Genomic DNA, 22,464 nt, shown 5'->3' on the forward strand with positions numbered 1-22,464 from the left:
ATATTATGTAGAGAACAAATTAATAGCATAATAAAACAATGGCCTGTGACCTCTAAAGCATTAAAACCCAGTGTCTGTGTCAAAGATGGTGTGAACAAAAGGAAATTATTCTAAGGGGAAGTACAACATACAACACACCTTTCTGTATCAGGAAGTGGTTTAAAGAGTAAAACCACAATCGTGTCAACCATTGACTGCATTTGGGAGGAGCGTGAGAACATGTATTGTTTTGAAATAAACTTTTTATGTATAAATAGCTTCATTTGAACTAGTGCCATATATGAAAACATAAAAACTGATGATACTCTGGTAGACATCAGAGCTAGCTGAACAAAGATAAGACATTTGTGTAAGTAACCCTCGTTTTTGCTAGCTGATTTTTACATCACTGACAAAATTACTATAAAATGACCAGGGGCGGCTGGCCAATGGCTCCCCATATTAACATTTACATTTATTCATTTAGCTGACGCTTTTATCCAAAGCGACTTACAATTGTTATATGTCAGAGGTCGCACACCTCTGGAGCAACAAGGGGTTAAGTGTCTTGCTCAGGGACACATTGTTGTCTCACAGTGGATTCGAACCCGGGTCTCTCACACCTAAGGCATGTGACTTATCCACTGCGCCATCACCACCCACATATGGGTACATTAAATGCACCCACTATATGTGAAAATGTGATAGAAATTCTAAATGTCTGCTTTTTCTACACGTCTCATCAGCTGATGTGCCAGCCCCATCTAGGGGTAAGCAAATGCAATTATTTCCATGGAAACTAGATTTCAGCAGTAGCCCTTGGCAACTGATCACTTCCCCAGGGAGCATCCTACTTAATGAAACGAGATGTTGATATGTAAATAACATGTTAAAGTTTAGATTCTGCCATTGAATGTAATAGAATGATTCATTGCATCACTTTATGGATCACTTTATTCTATATATATATATATATATATATATATATATATATATATATTCTGGATCACTTTAAAGATAAAAATACATAAATTCTGTGAACCAAGAAATTAGAAAATGTGAATTTTCACATAAATGGTTTTATTTTTGTTAGTCCTTGTTTTTAACAATTTTTTAAAAGCTCTTTACATTGACTGAAAGTATACAGGTGGCACTGACTGTCATACCAATGTAAACAGGATTTGTGAGAAGAATTTCTCTTGATTGACAGAGCATCCAAAACCTGCTTAAATGGTTTACCCCTCCCTCTCGTTCAGACAACATTTGCATCATCTATATAGTCACATGCCTGATTCTGTAGAGGCAAAATGAATGCATTCACTGCCAACAAACATTCAGGCTTTTGGACTGTGAATTTAGTGATCATGTAGCAGGTACTTTTATCTAAGGTGACTTACAAATAAGGAACGTCACAAAAAATGTATCTTACAATAACATTCTGATGTCCTTAAGATTAGCCTTCAACTCTGTTAATGAATGAAAAAAAATAATGATTTGTTGTTGCACGCAAGCTAACGTAAACAGTCATGAAGACAGACATGCGTGCTATCACACCATTCGTGACATGCTCTCATCTTCAGGTCCAACAACTACAGGCTGGCAGCAGCCGGTGCAAATGTACTGCAGCACGCAGAGGTAAACACTGCCGGACAGTCCCACGGCCAGGACCAACAGGATCAGACTCAGGTACGATGGCCCAGGCTGGTATGCAAATTCCGAGAGCATGTCACTGTCCATTGCTGCGGGTAGTTCAGAGATCTGCGCTGGTGGATTGAAAAGAGACAAGCTGAGTTTTATTTAGCAATTAATTTATTATAAAAAAACATATCATCATGGTCTATTAGTAAAATTTTAACTACTGCTGGAATCTCAGTTTGGTATAGCCTACTGCACATTGTATTATTTAATTAATGAAATTTGTGTTTAGTGAATTTTTTTTTAAATTGCACCTTCAAAAATGACCACTAGCCCAGTCATGTGTCATTTAAAGTATCTAATTATTAATATATTTTTAAAAGGCCATCTTCTTTTGTACACTGTATTGCATAATGCACCTGTATTCATTTTATTCCTTTATAAAGCTTCTATATAAAGACATTCATTTTATGTTTTATTTTGATGCGTGTTGTTTCAGGTTGTTTTGTGACTTTTTCTAATAATTTTACAGGTCCACCTTGAAATTCACTGAAACACTTTTATATAACAGAATAGATATACCAAGACACACAGCATACTAATAAAACTGTTAGGCTTACAAGATTAATAAATGAAGAGGAAGGCTGTCTGATCAGATAAAAAGCAATAATAAAAACACAATGGACCATATAAACAATATTTTATAAGCAAATGATTCAAGGCAGTATCCTACCTGAATTCAATGGGAAAATAAAAAGAAGCAGCAATTCTGTCGCCATCCACAGCATTAGAGTTTTACAAGTCTCCTGCTGTCATCCTTGGAGGCAGAAAAACAATATTTTTAATTTAATTTTTTATAATTTTAATTTACTTTTGATTAATCACTTCTGGCTGGCCTGTTTTGGATAGGCAGACACCACCGCCCCCCATTTGTGCAGCTACTTACCAAAATATCTGCTCAAACTTGATTTCAAGAAAACAGCTTGCATCGCTTCTCTTTCCGTTTTTTTTTAAAGGTGATTTGGTCCCAACAGTCGATAACCTTTCGACATCCCCAATGATGAGCAGAAAGCAAACAGTTTCCTGACCAAAGCACTTTTACGGAATTCAGTCCGTAATGACAACGCGGCGTGACACTATCGCATCATTCGGCTGGAGTGTCGAAGGAGCAAGTAGCTACACTCCTTGCTCTGTTCACGGTTTTACTCCTACAACATACCTGTAAAGCGATCAATAGCCTATCCTCGGGGGATGGTGTCAGACAATTATTGGCCAAGGCTGGAAATACAACACGTTTACAGTTAGGCTACAGTTCTGTGCGATGCTCTAATGCTCTATCATTAGCGCGTCCATCTCACTCCTCATATTGGTCCAAACGATAATCTGTGCAATTACCTCTCAAAATCATATCATCACCGTTCAGATGCACAATTAATAACGCTGGAAAGAAATCACGCCTCACTTGCTCTTAAGCGTTGGATTTGTTTAATGATATTTTCTGTGGGTTATTCTTATTAAGTGTCATAGCATATTGGATCATTCATGGGTTATTTAAAAAAAAATGTTTTTAAAGGATTTTAAGCGTTGTATCACACGAAGATGTCCGTGAGTGTTTACAAATTATATAGTTCATATAATGCAGATATTATATATCCGGTTTCAATTCATCAGTTCTTTACTAGCTGTACAAAATCATGTTAAAGGATGAATATTTGACTGTCTCCTGCTGACAAACCTGCAGGAGTTCTTCTATTTTTAATTTATAGAATTGTAGCTACACCATTTTAATAAGGGGAATAATGACGGTTTATAGGGACACAACATCAAGTCTTTTTTATATTATGCCCACGAAATTCAAAAATTATTTAAATAATTAGGCCTACATACTTTTTATTACATTTTGATGTTGAATGTTCATGAGCGACATATAGGCTAAGTCAGTTTTGTTTTTGTGGAAAGACTTTGTCATATACAAGTTGCCATAAAATTATTCATCATCATGTCCTCTGAATAAAAAGTAGGCTTAGTTATACTGTTAGACACGCTCTATGTGGCAGACTCTTATGAGGCAAAGAGGACTAAAGCAGTCCAACAAGCAGAGAGAAACAAATTGAGATATGATTACTGTACTGAGATGATAAACACCTTGTAGCTACAATTATACAAATAGAGTTACACAGTCCAAAACACTTCCTCAGATAATGTGGGAAAAGTGAAGCCTATTTAGTAGACAGATGGAAAATCAGTGGATTATGGCAAGTCAGACAAAACCGACGGTGAAAAAAGTGAGCAGACTCCAGTGAGCAGACAGAAAGCATATGGGTGATGACATAAAAATATTCAAACATCCAGTGACACATTTACACTGCACGCGCCTCCTCAGTGTCAGCCAAGACAATTCAGTGCAATTACTTGTCTGAAGCAATTGCTTTCCATTTTTTTGCATGGATGCACACAGACATAACACTTGACTGTGTGAATTCCATGCTATTCACAGTGATGGAGGATATTTTGCCTTCCTGGCACATGACTGCTTTTCTTTGAATTTTATTCATATAAAATCATATCGTTTCAAGATCTTACATCATCCTTGATCCCACAAACCAATCCATATAAAATATATAAAGTACCTTATACAGTACACATCAAATAATAACTTTCTTTCTTTTTTTATAAGCTATTGCAAGTCAAATACTGTTGTGTGTGCAGGCAAATCTCTAAAGAAAGCACGACAGACATTATTTGGACTAGCTGTTGTTGTTGGTTCAGATGGGCTTTCCATCTTCGGTCTGCATCTGTCCAAAAATTCCAAAAATATCTCAGCTTGATAAAAAATAACTTAAAGTCGGCATGAAACGGAAGTTGCAATAGTATTTTTTTCCCTATTGTGACGTATATCCAAATGAAACGCCTTCTCAAACAAACAAAAATTTAGGGCGGGACTTGGTTCTGTCACATTTCCAGGGTTCTCAGAAGCGGAAGCTGTTATACTGTTATATGCTGTTTGCTATGACAGCAAGTATAATTTTTGTATTTCGATTTGATCCAATAGCAAAAGAAAAAAAAAACCTGTAATAGAGTTTCCACGAATTTCCAAAAAAGGGAAAAAATAAAGATTGATTATGTTTGCCGTCTCTCCTTCAACCATTATTAGAAACAGCCTCGCAGCAGCGTTAATGCGTTTCTTGGCATTTACTGACAATGTAATATAACATATGGCGTTATAAATGTGTGCAAATGAAAATATGAAAAATGTTATTAGATTTGCGATGTTGATAACTGTGGAAACGCATCATCACAGTCTGTGAAAAGGGTCTATCGGAATTGATTGGATAGTCGTGGTAAACATCATCAAAGAGATTTCGGGAGGGGAAGTTATTTTGATTAACGATTACAAGGGCACAAGAATTTTACAAAAGTATTGATGTGCACAGATCAATTATTTATAATAAATATCCCATTAAAAAAAACAAGAATTACCCATTTTTATTTCATGGTGACATTAACTGCTGCCAGAGTGTACATGAGCTTATTGTAGATTGGATTTAAAACAGCACACCCCCACACTATTTAAATGCATGCACACATTTTTAGGATGCAGCATTTAAGTCCAAGGCTTTAACAGATGCAGATGTGCACACTGCTTTTCTGCTGCAAGAGCTTTATTTAGTTGTGATTCTAACATTAACTATTCATCATAGAAAACTCTGTGTAAACGCTGCATGTTTTATTGATGACATTGTTGTTTTTGGCATGTGTAAATGTAAGTGCATATAAGTGTTAGGCTTTATGGTCTTGTCTTTCCCACAAAGGCTTACTTCAGCACAATTTGAAGGCCCAACAAAGGGTGTGACCCCTCTCTCTCTTTCTCTTTCTCTCTCTCTGTATTTTTCTTCCCCACTCTGTTCTTTTCACCATCTCACTCTATAATTCACTGTAGGATTTTCAGTTGGACTGTAATTTTGTGCAGGCAGAACATCTAGAGTCACTGCGCTCTTTTAGGTTATAATCAAAAGCAGGCAGGATCAGTACACTGTTGTCTGATTCCACAGGAACATTCTCCTCGTCGATGGCCATTATATTTTGCACAAGACACATGATGGCTGCATCAATGTTTGTGTTGTCCTGTTAAAAAAAAAGAGGAAGGCAGAATATGAGTAGAAATGTCTTTTAACATGTGGAGGTAGTACTAGCAGGGTTAATATAATAGTAAAAAAAATAAAGCCTATCATTTGTACCTTTGCCGACGTCTCATACCAACCCACAAAATTATGGTCCCTAGAGAAATTGTCGAGTTTGGGTATTTTGGAGCATAAACCATTTCTCTGTTGGTCACACTTGTTGGCCAGCAGGACAGCTGGCAGAGGACGCCCACTGCCAAGGGCAACTTTAGAATCAAGATCTTTTTTCCATTTCAACACAGCTTGGAAAGTGGAGGCACGAGTCATGTCAAAAACCACAAGTGCCCCTACGGCCTCTCTGTAATACACACGTGTCATGTTGCCATACCTCTCTTGTCCTGAGAATAAAGAAAGAAAAAAAAGTTTATGTGTGTTAAGTCATATTTTTTTCTTGTTTTAAGTGCTGTTTCACAATTTTTTTTATTTTCTTAGACTGGCAAAACTTTAAAGTTGTGGATGGTTTCCTTGACTGCAGACAACACAGACATTTTCCCATATCACAAATGACATGAGCTTGACAACACGGGAAAAGCTTACATCTGTCAGAACGGATCCATTTGAGTTTTAATTTGAGAGCAGTTCACCATTCATCCCAGATTTCTCAGCATAGTTCGCCTACTGTGCTCAACCTAGCTGGTCTATAATAATTTAAAGACATTTTTCCACTAAAAAGAAAGAACCTCTTGTGCAATGGATGCTAAAGGTTCTTCATGGAACCAAAGATGCCAATAAACAACCTTTTTTTTAAGTATTTTTCTACACTCATTTTCATCACAGAGGCACATTACGCTATAGCTAACTCATTAAACTTATTAATATATTACTCAAATAATATTTATGTCAATAAATATCCTTTGTGACAAGTCTGGGAACTTTTACATTTCTAATTACCATTCTAATCCTGATTTCACAGCACCACATGGAAAAAAAAGATGGTGACGTAAACATGTCTGGATCAGTACGGTTTCACAAAGAGAATCATTCGGCCTGATGGTGGATAAAATGTATTTTGTGGAAGATCTTACAAGGACCTAATATGTAGCTATTAATGCATTATCATGCTGAAAATCAAGGCAGACGGAGACTATTTAGACTGTCACAGCTAACACACAGGGTTCGCAGTGCAGTATCTTGAAATTCGATCTTATAAGGTCCTCTGTGAGGTCATAAACTACTGCATTCAACTGGGGATGAGACTGTCGTGCAATCCATTTTTCTCAGTTAAGTCCGTGCTCAAGGGCGCAGTCATCCATATTACAGTACATGCTTTCACAGTCAATAAACTATGCTGATAGAAATCTTTATTTAAATCTTATCAGTTTTTGTGAATTATTAATACCTTATTACAAACATGACAAACAAAAACCTAACTCTAAGTTTTGTAAACACATCTCTGAGTATTCTATTCTGTCAGCCATGTTGAATTTAATACATTGTTTTCTGGTGCGATTTTGTTTGTGTGAGAGCAATGGAAAAGTTTTTGAGTGTTTTCACATGAGACCAATATAAGCACGAGACCAGACCAGTGAATATGAACACGGGACACACACTCCTGCCCCTGTGCTGAAGTTTAATCTGAGCATAAACACAGAGAGGGATTCATAGCACTGTGAGGTCACTCACAACAGCAGAGACAAGAACAAATATCCCAAACAAGGCATGCTTTGGAATGCATGTAATGTGTCCAAGCCAAATGTTTAAGGCATTACTGCAGTTATATTATTCATCTCTTTCTGTCTTTTTGTGTGTGATTATTTTTCTTAAGATCAAGTATTATGTTGTAATGGTGCAAGGTTCACTGTGCATGGTCAATAAAACATCAGTGCTAGGAAATTGGTTGTTAGAAAGAATTTTTCTGACATCATGTTTTTTTCTAAACACGGTTAAAAATGTTTTAGTTTCTTTTAATCTAATTTCATTTCCATTTAATTTGTTAGTTTATTTAATTATTGTTAGTTGATTTCTGAGTTTTTCAGGCTTTTGCTCAATTTTCTTCATCAGTAATTAAATTCAAAGTGGTATAAAAAGTACAACAAATTTATGGCTGAACATTGTTTTAGCACTTGATTTTATATTTAAGACAACATAAATATATATTCTAATGGTAGGCTATCTGACAGACATCACAAAAACTACGTTTTCTTAGGCCTATATCAAGAGTTTAGGTTATGTCCTAAAAACTGCATGGATAATGTAAAGAATGTAAGTAGCCTATACACGATTTAAATGTTTTGTTGAATGGTTTTTGGTAGGCTATAGCATGTCAAATTGTAGGACACTACTGTCTTGAAATCTCCTCTCAATTACCCATATGTTCATTTCTTTACATAGGCTTATTGGTTTTTTGATAAGGTAGCCTGTGACTTCACTTACTGACAATCATTAACATAGCAGGCAAAGGCAAGGAATATAAACTACATCAACTGACCTGCAATGTCCCACAACTGCAGTCGAATGACTGTCCGGTGATCCCAATTCAGGACTTTCAGAGCAAAATCCACACCGATAGTTGCGCGGTAATGTTGAGAAAAAATCTGATGCACATAACGCTTTATGATGGAAGTCTTCCCGACACCTAAATCTCCAATGACAAGTACTTTGAGTAACCGCTCCTGCTGCATTTCAGCAATCTAAACTACATGACAAATATGCAGAAGAAAGAACGCTTTATTTTTATTTCTGTCAAATTAAAGCCGTGTTAGGCGGAGTAGGCTATTATCTGCGTCTAGAATTAGCCTACGTGGATCGTAAAACTACAAACAGAACAAAAAACGAACTGCGTTTCGTTGGAGCCTTGGACGCGCGCCTGACATTTCTCAAACTGTCCGTTTTAAAAATGCGTTTCTTCGGAGGTGAGAAGTTTCACACTTAATTTGCCAGTCGACAACTTTTCATCTCGCGGTGGATCCGCTGTCAAGCTATTCCAATCAAATGTATTTAGCCTAAGCCAATCTGACTGGTCTATTCAAGAAGCTCTTCTCAGTCTAACTGAACTTTAAGACTAGATTTGGTCGAGCGTTTAGAATCAAAAATCGCCTATAAACTACAGCTCCCGTCATACTGATTATCTGGCGTGTTTGCTCATAGAACTTCAAATAGATGCGCACATGAAAATACATTTAGGGCCTACACTTTATGAATTAATTAAACCTAAAGGAAGATATAGGCTAGTGTCTCAAGACGAAGTAGCCTAATACCTTTTTGTGATATTTCAACCATCCTAAATGTAAATGTATTAAAACAATATTTCCATGTGATATATATATATATAGACTTATCTTTCTTTTAGCCGATTTAAAAGGATAGTTCCCCCAAAAATGAAAATTGTGTCATCATTTACTCACCTTCATGTTGTTCCAAACCTGTATGAGATTCTTTCTTCTGTTGAACACATTCTGAAGAAGACATTTTGAAGAATGTTGGTAACCAAACAGTTGACGGCACCCATTTCCTTTTTCACTGAATGTTTTGTCCTACCATTGAAGTCAATGGCTATCGTCAACTGTTTGGTTACCAACATTCTTCATCTTCGTTTGTCTTCAACAGAAGAAAGAAACTCAGATTTGGAACAACACAAGGGTGAGTAAATGATGACAAAAGTTTTATTTTTTTAGACAACTTTTGTTGCATTTAAAAAAAGTGATATTTTTAATTAAAAGCAAGGATGTGGTCAAACACTGAACTGTCTAGCCTATTCCGTGGGCCAAATATTAAAAACTGGGAAGTTTAAGGTAAAACTTTGGGTGTAAAAACGCTTTGGGTGTAGGCTACAGTAGCTAGTACATATAAGCACTATTTAAATGCCTCATTCATTCATTCATTCATTCAAAACCATAGGCTGATCATCAACATAGGCTATAACAAACTATTATTTAGTTGGCTAGTCTATAGGATTAATGTTTAAAGAAAAGCATTTTCGTTTTATGGTGAATTTCCAAGATGAAAATGGTGTACGAAACAATATAAATATGTGAAAAGAATGAGGTAATGGGTGTATGCAACGCGTTTGGTTTTCGCTGCTATTAGGAGGATTATGGTACTGGTGCTGATGCGGAATGAGTCAGGCTATATGATGCTTCTGCTGTCGCTTCCATTTCATCAGCACAAAACATCCAAACATTTCTCCATCTTCCAAGCGTGGATCAAAACATGACAGGCGTAAATCATCTTTGACTTCCACGCGACTTTGATCCCGGCAGGGAACATTTTAACAACACGTCGACTCATATTTAGCAACATCCAAGCAAAATAGACCGCCTACGCGGAGCAGTTAAGGTTTGCACCTGTTTTTTTCTGTAGAGACGAATGTTTTGTTTATTATTAGGTATATTATGTGAATAGTTTATGTCCGTCATTTCATCCAGCGGTTTCTAAAGAGGCTTCGATCCTTTAAAGATTATGGAATCTGCCGTTTGGTAGCTTTGAAACGACCAAACAAAAAAAACAAAAAAAAACAACGTAAGTAAAGAGCGCCGAATAAGGGGTATTTACACAAATGCTTTTACACAAAGACAACGCTTGTTAAACAGTTGTCTGTTTTGTAGATTTAGAATAAGAAACAATCGTTATTATGACCAGGCCAACGATAGCCCGCTACTAGCCTAGACTAGCCCAGCCACCAGGAGAGCCTCAGTAATCTAACAGGCTTCATATTTTGGTCATGGTACTTGTTAGAGTTTGTATTGAGTTGCCTTCATATATGACTAAGGACCTATAAACTCAAATTACTAAAAAATACTTCATAATTTGGTTAAATGTGACACTTAAGATTAATAATTTTTATTATTATGTTTATATTCTTCCGTGACTGAAAAAGAGCATATATTCATCTAAACATAGTAGGCCTATGGACATGGAATTGGCTTTGCCAGTTATCCCACTTTACTTGTATTCATCCTATATTTTACAAAAATGCCAAGTTAAAATGAACTTTGGGGATAGGTCAAGTTTAAACCACCAGACGCTTATTTCTGTATGCCTTAAAATCAAAGACTAAAAGGATGATTTTGTGCCTCAACTACCTTTCTGCGCAGAGCAAGGATAGAGTTGACTGAGATAATTTTCATTTCATGATCATGTAATTGCTGTAATATTTATAACTACAACATTCCCAGATGAGGTTATAAATGAATTACAAAAGCTTGAAAGCGAACTTTACTATATTTCCTCCTTTTATGTCAAGCTGATTTGGGTGAATAAAATAAGGAAAGTTTCTCTTTCTTTTCTATTTTGTCTTTGGAAACCATGTATATATGTTTTGGCATTATCTAATTCACAGTATAATTTCACTTTGCTTTGACAGACCTGAATAGACATGGAAGCAATTTGGCTTTACCAATTTCGACTGATTGTCATCGGGGACTCCACTGTTGGAAAATCATGTTTAATCAGGCGATTCACAGAAGGCCGATTTGCGCAGGTGTCGGACCCGACGGTCGGGGTGGATTTTTTCTCCCGCCTGGTGGAGATCGAACCTGGGAAACGCATTAAACTGCAGATTTGGGACACGGCAGGCCAGGAACGCTTCAGGTATTGTAAATCCTTATCTTGGATTATGTTACATGAGACCTTTCTCATGATTCTGCATCACTGTAAATAAATGCCCAGTATGTATTTATTGTTCATAGGGATGGTTTACCTAAAAAAATGTAAATCCTATTTACCCCCAGTTACATAAAGATATACAGTATGTCTATGTAAATAATACCACTGATTATTAGTTCAGAAAGATTTTTATGGTAATGGAAACATTATTTTACATATTTAACTTTGTACGGTGTGAAATAGTTGTTTGCACAAAAGCAACCGTATCTGATCAGGAGTCCTTATCCATCCACATGATTGGTGTTTCAATGTTATTCGTGCTGATGTATTTCTCCCAGACTTGATGACAGACTGATTCACACGTAACTAAAAAATATTTTCCACCTTAGGTGATTCAGAGACACTGTCTATATTTGTTTATTAATAAATGCAGCTCAAAGGCCTCTTTACCAACACAAGGTTTTGTAGAACTCCTATTGGAAATAAAAATAATTGATGAATCACTGCCATCTACAATGTCACAAATGTCTTAAAACTTAAAGTGAAGTCAGTAACTCCAGAGGTCCCTCAGCATCCTTCACAGCTCAGTGTGTTCCCAGTGGTACTCCTACACAATCTCAGCCCTCTTTTACAGTCTCACTCTGATGCCTTTTTTAATTTTTTTCACCTACCTTGTTTTCTTCTCTGCCTTCTGTTGCAGTTTTACATTTCCTGTCATACACATACTGTAAATACCTTTCTCGGATCGATCTATCTATCTATTAGGCCTATAAACCTCAATCTTAAAGTCTTTTACAGCTTTTTTCAAAACTATAAAACAAGGCTTTTTGAAGCCACCATTTAAAGTCTATTGTTGTGAAATGTGCTTTTCTAGTTAAAATTACAGTTATATGAATTTATTTGAATTTCAGTTCATTTGAAAATCACATAACGCAAGTAACGGCAGATCTTTTCTTCCATATTGTGATGTACAACAAAGCGAAAGAGTTTATCAAAAAGAAAAAATGTAGGACAGGGTCTAGGTTCAATCCAATGTCTGGTCCACTAGAAGATCCTACTATTCAACCTGTGCTTAAGGTCTGTGTGGAGGACGTGAGCCAAGTTTTCAAAAAACAGAAGACCAGGAAAGCTTCATGCCCAGATGGTGTTGCACCTGCCTGTTTAAAAGTCTGCATAGACCAACTGGCCCCAATCTTCACTGGAGCAGTGTGAAGTTCCCTGCTGCTTCAAACGCTCCGCTATCATTCTGGTCCCCGAAAAAACCCAAATCACTGGACTTAATGACTACAGACCTGACACTCTCACATCTGTGGTCATGAAGTCATATGAGAGACTGGTGTTTGCCTACCTGAAGAACATCGGTGGACCCCTGCTTGGTCCTCTTCAGTTTACCTAAAAAAGAAAACAAGTCTGTGGATGATGCAGTCAACATGGGACTGCATTATATCCTGCAACATCTTGACAGACCTGGGACTTATGCAAGGATCTTATTTCGAACTAAAGTTCGCTTTTCAATACCATCATCCCTGATCTTCTCAGCACTGGTGCTCCTCAGGGTTGCGTCCTCTCTCCACTGCTCTTCTCACTCAGTCAAACTCCTAAAGTTTGCAGATGACACCACCGCCATCGGCCTTATCCGGGATGGTGACGAGTCTGCATACAGACAAGAGGTCGAACAACTGGCTGCCTGGTGCAGTCAAAATAACCTTGAGCTGAACAGCCTCAAAACAGTGGAGATTATAGTGGACTTCAGGAGGAACACCCAAGCACTCCCCCCACTCACCATCACGAGCAGCACTGTGGCAGCAGGGGAGTCATTCAGGTTCCTGGGCTCCAGAACTGGGACAATCACATTGACTACCAGCAGAGGTTGCTGCCACAGGAGCTGCTGACACAGTTCTACTCAGCTGTCATTCAGTTTGTCGTGTGTTCATCTATAATTGTCTGGTTTGGTATAGCCACCAAATCAGATATCAGGAGACTACAACGGACAGTCCGGACTGAGGAGAGGATTATTGGTGCCCCCCTGCCCAACCTCCAGGACATGTACACTTCCAGAGTGAGAAAAAGAGCAAAGTAAAATCATCACAGACTCCACTCACCCTGGCCACAACCTATCTGGACGGCGCCTCAGATCACTAGGCACTAATAGGTACAGGAACAGTTTCTTCCCACAGGCTATTTCCCTCTTGGACAGTTAAATGCCTTCCAAGTGCAACACCCCACTTTTTTGTGCAATATCCTTGTAAATTAATTTAGGCCTATTCATATTTTTATTCACAATACTGTAATGTTCTTTCTTAATCTATAAATGCTTATTCTGACTAAACCTAACTGTGCCTTTATAGTTTTTTATTGTTAAATGTTATGTGTTTTGTTATAGTTATATGTGTGTACTGGAAGCTTCAATACCAGGGTAAATTCCTTGTGTGTGCAATCACTCTTGGTAATAAAGCTCTTTTTTTTTCGATTTCTGAACATCCAGTAATAAAAAATAATGAGGTAAAACAAAAAATAAACATATGCATGAATAAATTGTTCATCGATCAGATCAAATGCAGACAACGTGCATTTAGAAAATAGATGGGGTGAATTTACAATTCATACCAAATGTAATGCTACCTAACATTTAAATTGTATTGTACCTCAATTCAAATTCAAGAACATTATTTCATTCTGTTATGCTTTCTTCAGGTCTATTACCAGAGCGTACTACCGTAACTCTGTGGGAGGTCTGCTGCTCTTCGACATAACCAACCGTCGCTCCTTCCAGAATGTTCACGAGTGGCTAGAGGAAGCACGCAGCCATGTGCAGCCCCACAGCATTGTCTTCCTGCTGGTCGGCCACAAATGTGATCTGGAACCACAGCGTCAGGTGAGCCGGCAAGAGGCTGAGAAGCTTGCGGGTGCGTACGGCATGCGCTATGTGGAAACTTCAGCACGTGACGCCATAAACGTGGAGAGGGCATTTACGGAGCTAACACGAGATATATTCCAGCTGGTAAAGAGTGGGGAGATTACCATCCAGGAAGGCTGGGAGGGAGTGAAGAGCGGGTTCGTACCAAACGTGGTGCATTCGTCAGAAGAAGTGACAAAGGGTGATCGTCGATGTTTCTGTTGAGTCAGCAATCACCACCCTGGTACCTATCAAACCTTTGGGCCCTGGTGGACAAAAGAAACGCTTCCTCCAATCACAGGGTCAGTCTTCAACTCCCTGATTATGACATCATCATCCCCTTCCTGCCTGCTGAATGCCTAATCGAGTCCTACCATGCCCTATTGCTTCACTTTTCTATACTACTTTGCTCATTTCCCTAATCACACAATCTTGTATATGGCCAAAATGAGCTCTGTTGACTGCTGAGAATGTAAGGTTTGTAAATAACCTATTGCAGAACCCATACCGAAAAGGCCAGTCAGAACTATATCTGCACTTTAACTGTATCTGCACATCTGCCATTATTCTATTGAGCCACGAGAGTTAAACTTCCCATATAAAGATGTTTTAGCTTTGGATATCTCCCGTATCCGGGACTAAGCTCCAGGTATCTTCTACTGATTTTTATCATGGGAGAGATAAAAGACTAACAGAAGTTTAACTTGCTTACTTCACAGATGAATGCTGGGATACCCATTTCTGGTGACTCAAAGATCTCAGACTTGAAAAATGTGATTGCTGGAGGTGTGATGCGTCTGATTATTGACTTTTAGCAAGAGGAAAGACAAAAGGAAGGAGATAAAATGCAATATACTACATGATGAATTCCAAGACTGAAAAACCATGACCTGTAATGTTTCTGAATAATTCCCATATCAACCAAAACTAGATTTTCAATTTTAATTGTGGTGTGAGACATGTCACTCAGATGGTATGATAGTCCATAATATCACCGAAGAGGTTCGTTTTAATGATCTAATGTGAAGATTCATAAGGGACTGCTGAAAGGACATCCATGAGCCCCAGATGGATTATTCAATTTGTGCATTATTTTACAATGAATAACATTTCACTTATCACACATTACCACAAGAGGCCTCTGGTGCTCACCAGAATTACAAATAAACCTTAATCTGTTGTTAGGTACATCTTTTACACCTTAAATCCCAAAGAGTGTTTATGATGTTACAGCTTGTGATTGTACTATCTAATGTGAAAAAAAGCAAGCTCTTCCTTTAGGTTTCCACACTGCCCAGTGAGGGCCTTTGTACACGTTCATATATTCTGTATCCATAGAGCTTGCATTGCCATGTATTTAACCCTTACTTTAATCATCTATAGCATCTTTTCTTTTTGAAATGACTTGCTCTTCACTTTCACTCATTCCTAAAATAAACCCATAGCCGCTTTCTCAAATCTGATTGGAGATGATGTGTGTCAATACTGTCCATAACTGTGCACAATTGGCTGAGTAGTTAATCTGTCACATTATTGGATAAAATGAAGCCAGTTTTAAACATGGCTGAAACAGGGTCTCAGGGAAGGACCAAAAGATTTTGAATTGTGTTGACCACTCGCTCGCTCTTCAAACTTTTTTTTTATGCTGATGTGGATTTGCAAGGACTGGCTATACAAACACTACTGACTCTAGTCTGTACCTCTTTATCAAGGGAATATGAAATGTACTACAGATTATAGTAACATGTTAAATATGTTCTTGTTGTATATTATACAATATATCTACATTCCACCCACTATTTAGAGGTCATTTTACAGTTTAATGAGGATATTATCAGTTTAACAGTTGTGTTGCTCCAAAAGAATGTAATTGAAAGGCAATGGAAGTTTAAAACAAAATGAGTTGTTTCAGTAATGCACAAGTGCTTGCCAAAGATTGAAAGAAAGGGACAGAATTGCAGGCACATATTTAATTAGTTGCACTCAAAGCTTATTCATCTCGCTCACTGCCAGAACCTCAATCAGACGAGGAATTATAAAAAGCTACGCCGATTAAAAACACAGACCAGCTCGTCGATTTTGTGCCTTCTCAAAACTCTTCATTATTAGTTCCTTGTTCAGTGTTTAATGGCTACAATGTGACAAATGAGCACAGATGAAGGACAAGAGATGAAAAAACAGACATCAGAGGAGGAAAGGGGAAGTGGAGAAGGAAGAAGGCTATTGAATGAAACAAGATGTCCCCCTGGTATTCTGCATGCCGCATTTTGACAATGATCTCACCAAGATATGGCAAGAACAATTTCACAGAAAGAAATAGGACCATAGGAGTTCAGCTTTACAGTTTAGCTTTAACAGAACTGAAATTTCAAATGTTTACCAAACATCAAATGAAAGGAAAAAGGGCACAGAGGAAGACAAATGTATAGACCCTATGGAGAGAACCCCTATATGAAAAAGCTAATAATTCATTAGAAAAAACAAAACAAAAAAACTACCATTATTTTGTTTGATGTTTTTCACCTTTTTACTTGAAAAAATACTTTAAAAAGTAATAAATCAACAGATAACAGTTGGTGCAAACAGATAGATGTTGGTGAATTTTCTGATGGGGAAGGAATTCGAGTGGGGTGGGACCAAACTAGGCCTCCTTTTCTAGGACTGCTCAGCAGATTTGAGGAGGTTGTCTTTGCTCCTTCTCTTGACATCCCAATTGTAAACACGTGCCATATCTGTGAGTAGTGGTTAAGGTGTATCTGAAAACTTTGGAAAGTTAGTTCTGCTTTTTTCCTTACTTCATAACCAGGAGGAACATGTTCCACTAAGATGACAAGTCTTTCACTAAACAGATTCTAACAGGTGGTGAGAACAGGTGGCACTTATGGCCTGTCTCTGATTTGCCTGAATGAGTTCTTTCTTGAAAGATATCTACAGATGTCATTCCATTAAAAACCATGAGAGTTTGCTGAGGCAGAAAATGTAATGTGGAATATTTCTAAGCAAAATTCACTCAATGATCACATAAGCAACACACAACATCTACATAAATATCCGCATTGATAAATATTAAGTTTCAATCACATTACAACTACGACAAACACAGTTAGCCCTTTTCCACCAATAGTGTTGGGGCCAGTGCATCGGTCCATAGCTATTTTTCCATCCAAAGTTGCGAATTTAACAAAATTAAAATATTGCATAAAACATTTGCGAATAATGGACCATTTCCATCATGTGTTCAAGAGGACAAAATCGTCACTTCAGGGGAAATTGGAGCAAAATATAGTGTTTGGAAATACAATCATGTGAGAAGCTCTTGGGAGGGAATTAAACCAAATAATTTTGATGACAGACTTTGGCTCAGGCATTTCAGAATAATCAAACCAACGTTTGAGATTATGTGCAATGGAACTGGTCTACTAGTTAGTCCAGTTATCCAATCACATCCTCTGTTGAGGCAAAGTAATTTGAGTTTTTTGCAACGCATCCAGGGATTCATTCAGTAAATTGGTTTTCGTCGTTGTTTATGTGCATGCCGCCTTATCAGAAAAAAAAAATGTATCAGCTTCAATTAACATAAGTTTTGTATGCACATTTTTAAATCTTGCCAAAAAAAAAAAATAGGTGGCTGGAAACATAGCTCATCTCTCTCAGAAATGGCTTGCATTTCCACTGATTTGAGGGCCCGATAATGTAATTGACATGACTGTCAAGTCATACTCATCATAGCTTTGAGAACATTTTACCAATTTAAGTAATTAATTCAGAATCTTTCATAACAGTCAGAATGTATAAAACAAAATTCATTCGACCATGTCACACACACGATATTTGTAAAAAAAAAAAAAAAAAAAAAAAAAAAAATTTCGGTGGAAGTGTGTAGAATGGTCCAGGTTGTGCCCAAACCAGCACTAGCAGCATCAACATTGTCTAAAAAAAGCGCAGATGTGGACTATGAGAACACAGCTACATCTAATTATTTAACCTCAATGCTAAATCTGAACAAGATTCACTATTGCATAATCAATAACAAGAAACAAAGGGCAATGTCTCAATGCTCTCCATATTAAATACTGATCACAATGTGAATACTGAACAGATTAATCTCTTTCGGATACATGCATATGCAACATAGAATAGAATGAGGCATTTATATAGCGCTTTCATATGTACTACTGTACACCCAAAGCGCTTTACAATCATGTCGGGATCTCTCCTCGACCAACACCAGTGCGCAGCATCCACTTGGATGATGCGACGGCAGCCACAACACAACGGCACCAGTGCGCTCACCACACACCAGCTATAGGTGGAGAGGAGAGAGAGTGATAGAGCCAATTCAATGGATTGGGATTATTAGGAGGCCATGATTGGCAAGGACCAATCGGTGGAATGTGGCCAGGGCACCGGGGTTAACTACAGTTCAAAAGTTGTTGTTTTTTTAAAGAAACTAACATTTTTAATCAGCAGGGATGCACCATTTGATCAAAAGTGAAAGTAAAGACATAATGTTAGAAATTTCTATTCATCAAAGAATCCTGAAACACAGTTAACAAAAAACAATATAAAGCAGTGACTGTTTTCACTGTGATAATAATACAAATAAATACTTTGAGTAAAGGACTGATCAAACACAATGAGCACTATGGAAAATTATTAATTCAAACCTGATTCTCTATATTTGCCATAGTGTAAGGATACTGACTTCAGTGGTTGTGAACTGGTCTCTGAGGAAGTCCAGGTCATCTTCCAGAGATTCCAAATTACGGGAAGCTGTACCCAGGTTTTTTTCCAACAGTGCCTGAGCCTCATCAATATCATACTCCAGCATGACATTAGCCTAATGAACAAAAACAATATCCATAAGCAAGTTTTCATAATAACAATTAAAGACATGTTTCTGGACATTATCAACATCAAAGTTGTTCAAGCCCAAAAATTGTTTGTCCTTTAGCAGAAATATTTTATTGAAGCAATTGGTTGAACATTTCACATGTTCAAATATAGGCAGTAATCATCAATGATGTCAAAACAGGAATATTAAAGTCAACGTGATATGGTGTTCAAACCTCATTTTACTTCAATTAAGTGATGCAGCCAATGAAACAAATTAAAACAGTGCTTGATTTTATCAGTCAGGAAATGATTGGACAAGAAAAGTAATCTATATATGACAGATGGTTAATAAAAAAAGTTATTTGGATCAATTTTTGATACAGCAATCAACACTTACCCCAAGCCACAAACACACTTTATCTGTGGGTGGGACAGAGGCCTTGCAATAGACGTTATCAGCCAACAGAAAATGTGTCTCCATAGGATCTGTAGTGTCCTGTGATTGGACATTCATAATTCATAACAGAAAGACAAACAAAAAGAGACACAGTGCAAGATTGATTGGAAATGACAAAGAACAAAACACTTGCAGCATCCCATTAAGCATACTGTCCATCCTAAATAGTAATTAGAATTAGTGTGTCCCTAATTCTAGAATGTGGAAATGAGTGTCCAAAAAGTACACGGATAGTCTACTATATCCAGTGAGTGCAGATTTGAACTTCAGATTCATGTAATATTAGGCTAATATTAACCACAACCTATTGCACTTTGGAGGAGCATTAAAAACCTACAAACATGGAAGACATGCAAGACTAATGGTTAAGTAGAGAGGTTTAGATAAAAGGGTTTGAATCATTCATTTCTAACCTGCAACAACATTGTTAAATTAGCATGCAAGACCCACGACTGGCAGATCAATGTGCTACTTCTTTTCTCTCCAATACGGTAAGAAGAATTGTTGAGTAGCATCAATTAAATTAACTGAAAAGTGGAATGTGTGTACGAGGATGTTAAAATCACAATACAACAAAAGTAGCGAGGAATCACAATAAGATCTATAACATGCATTCAGCAAAAAAGAAAGGGTGAATTTTCATTTCATGCAGACTCTAACTGAGATAAGAGCATTGACAGGCCAGTTTACAATGACAGAATGCACTATGTAACAGCGCAGCCCATTAAAACGCAATTATGACGTAGTAGGTTCCTAAACTTGCCTACTCTTCTGCTAAACACTCTTTTCTAAACAATAAGAATACACACTTTTAGGGGATTGTACAAGTAAAAGAATTGGGATGGGGCAACTCATTTATAAGCAATATTTTTAGGAATTAGAATGCGGATCTTTGATTTGCGTCCCTCCATCTATTCAAATGTATGGAGATATAGGAGTTAAAACTGATCTTAAAGGAGTGATCGGCTTACCTTCTTTTTCTGCATGTGCCGTAGAATTTCTAACGTCTGTTTGATTTGTGGAATCTGGCTTTTCAACCTGAGAAAGACCAAAAACATGCTGATTTTACTAGAAACTTACAACAATGTTATCCTTACTCTGTGTGATAAGTAAGATTTATTAAACGCATTAGTAAAACGCTATTTAAAGGACAACAGTGGTCTACAACAATGCAGGGAAACCAATACAGAGCATCCTTTCGAATTGACACAGAAACTAGTTATTACTGTACAACGTACTACAAACGATTCTTAGTCAAACCTGAGTTTCTTCTGAGACAGATTGAGCTCCATATATTTATATTTTTGATATTGTTCATCCAGCTTCCTCAGCACGGAGTCTGCTGTGTCATTGCCTGGCTGCTTCATGAAGGCATCCACATCTTCCTACAGAACCACAGTAATAGTTAGCATCTTAAAGGGCTTCATTATGAATTTATCCTATCAAGTATTTAAATACTGGTTAATCATGTTTTATGTGTCACTCAATGCTCACTGCACCTTCAAGACATAACGTTAACGTTAATCAAGCAATGCCTGCAGCCTTATAAGGAGAAGAGCAGGGCGCTTTCTACCTAAGAAAGCCGTTTAAAAAACCAACACAACAACACAGAGATTTCACGGGAAACTATCGACAATACGGACATGAAAATTAACTATATGTCATATTCCCACTGACCACAAATATTGCTTCGGGGATTCCGAGGTGTTTTTTCTTATTTGCAGCTCCTGCATTGCCACTCTCTATGGTCGTCGCCATTTTGGAGAGACTTGCGGCTCTTCCTCTTGACGCACGCGCCCGTTGCTCTTACGCACGCACGAGCGATGCCTGCATAATAAAAGTAAATGAATCTGCCTCTAAGCCGTGATGTATTTTGGGGTCCACCTATGTTTTTTTTTAATCATATTCTCATTAATCGTGCTTCGAAATGTTCCTGATGTTAAAATTAAGTACATTATTCAAATTTAGTGAACGTTTTGTACGCTTCGTCACTTAACAAATCAGCCTGCAGATGTCAGTGTTGCCCAAACGACCCCGAGAAAGAGCACGAGGCGGTGGCCGTGACGTATACTGTGGGTGGTACGCCAGAAGTTTGATCTAATACATTTGGTGTGAAATAAAAAAATCAATAAGTATAATAACCATTTATCTTCTATTTGATTTTAAATGATATTGAGTCAGGTCTCTGTTCTGCATACTAAAACAATAGGCTACTATCAGTGGCGGTTCTAGAGGGGGGGGCAGGGGGCCCCGTGCCCCTGTGACAACAAGCTTGGCCCCCCTTGTGGCCCCCCTAAATGTGGAGTGTGAAATAATTTTTACAAAACAGTTTTTTGCTATCTTTGTTATCGTTGTATGCATATTATTTTTTTTATTATTCTATCTTTGTGGATTTGCGTGTTCACGTGACAATTCGCATCACATTCGCGGGAATCGCGGCAGAATAACGTCTGTCTCCTGCACGCGAGAGAGGAGAGAAGGAGAAAGCTGGTCAGTTGCAAGTTCATTCTATATGTGCGTATCGGGTGTGCGATGTGTATTGTCTATTAAAATATTGTAATCATTGTTTTAACTATGTACGAGGCACTGTGAGCTGACATCGCATTTGTCTATGGTTCTTTCACTGCTGTGTGCGGTTCATAGGTAGGCCTATGTCTTATATTTATATCATATTATGTTCTTATATTAGAATATCAAATCAGCAAGAGTGCCGTTTTCCCGTGCACAATTGCAACTGTGATATTGATGTTATACAACAGTTAAATCAACAATAAGTTAACATGAGTTACTTTTTAGACACAATATTGTCAATATTTTTTGTTTTCCCTTTATTTCGCCGACTAGAATTTCAAAATGAAACCGTAGCAGAGTCTCAATGCAACAGACAGCGATGATTTATTGACTGAAATCCGCGTTTTGATCACTTGCTTCTTTCC

General features: G+C 37.5%; 3 protein-coding genes across 11 annotated transcripts; 1 reads left to right on the forward strand and 2 right to left on the reverse strand.

Annotated features, from left to right (window-relative positions):
• Positions 1–320: 320 nt before the first annotated feature.
• Positions 321–15,698, forward strand: rab39bb (RAB39B, member RAS oncogene family b). Of its 9 annotated transcripts, none has more exons than XM_077228109.1 (4): positions 321–349; positions 1,560–1,665; positions 11,098–11,324; positions 14,034–15,698. In XM_077228109.1, exons 3-4 carry the CDS (start codon positions 11,110–11,112, stop codon positions 14,458–14,460), a joined length of 642 nt encoding a protein of 213 aa, XP_077084224.1. In that variant the 5' UTR covers positions 321–349; positions 1,560–1,665; positions 11,098–11,109; the 3' UTR covers positions 14,461–15,698. The 9 variants fall into 9 exon arrangements, 6 of the variants coding, with proteins under 6 accessions (XP_077084224.1, XP_077084220.1, XP_077084221.1 ...); XR_013203624.1 differs by lacking the exons at positions 321–349; positions 1,560–1,665 and adding an exon at positions 9,837–10,253 and having other exon boundaries at positions 14,034–14,537; positions 14,955–15,698; XM_077228110.1 differs by lacking the exons at positions 321–349; positions 1,560–1,665 and adding exons at positions 9,848–10,070; positions 10,160–10,253.
• LOC143737126 (ras-related protein Rab-32) lies at positions 4,850–8,857 on the reverse strand. Its single transcript, XM_077228104.1, has 3 exons — positions 8,224–8,857; positions 5,853–6,133; positions 4,850–5,739 (listed from the first exon to the last, which is right to left on the reverse strand). Exons 1-3 carry the CDS (start codon positions 8,414–8,416, stop codon positions 5,560–5,562), a joined length of 654 nt encoding a protein of 217 aa, XP_077084219.1. The 5' UTR covers positions 8,417–8,857; the 3' UTR covers positions 4,850–5,559.
• A 336-nt stretch (positions 15,699–16,034) lies between the features above and the next one.
• vbp1 (von Hippel-Lindau binding protein 1) lies at positions 16,035–21,357 on the reverse strand. The gene is made up of 6 exons (XM_077228112.1): positions 21,206–21,357; positions 20,789–20,913; positions 20,500–20,566; positions 19,469–19,567; positions 18,937–19,075; positions 16,035–16,967 (listed from the first exon to the last, which is right to left on the reverse strand). Exons 1-6 carry the CDS (start codon positions 21,284–21,286, stop codon positions 16,891–16,893), a joined length of 588 nt encoding a protein of 195 aa, XP_077084227.1. The 5' UTR covers positions 21,287–21,357; the 3' UTR covers positions 16,035–16,890.
• Positions 21,358–22,464: the final 1,107 nt, after the last annotated feature.

The sequence above is a fragment of the Siphateles boraxobius genome, unplaced genomic scaffold, assembly GCF_051911475.1.
Source record: "Siphateles boraxobius isolate OS27281-9 unplaced genomic scaffold, OSU_SipBor_1 130, whole genome shotgun sequence".
Lineage (NCBI taxonomy): Eukaryota > Metazoa > Chordata > Actinopteri > Cypriniformes > Leuciscidae > Siphateles > Siphateles boraxobius.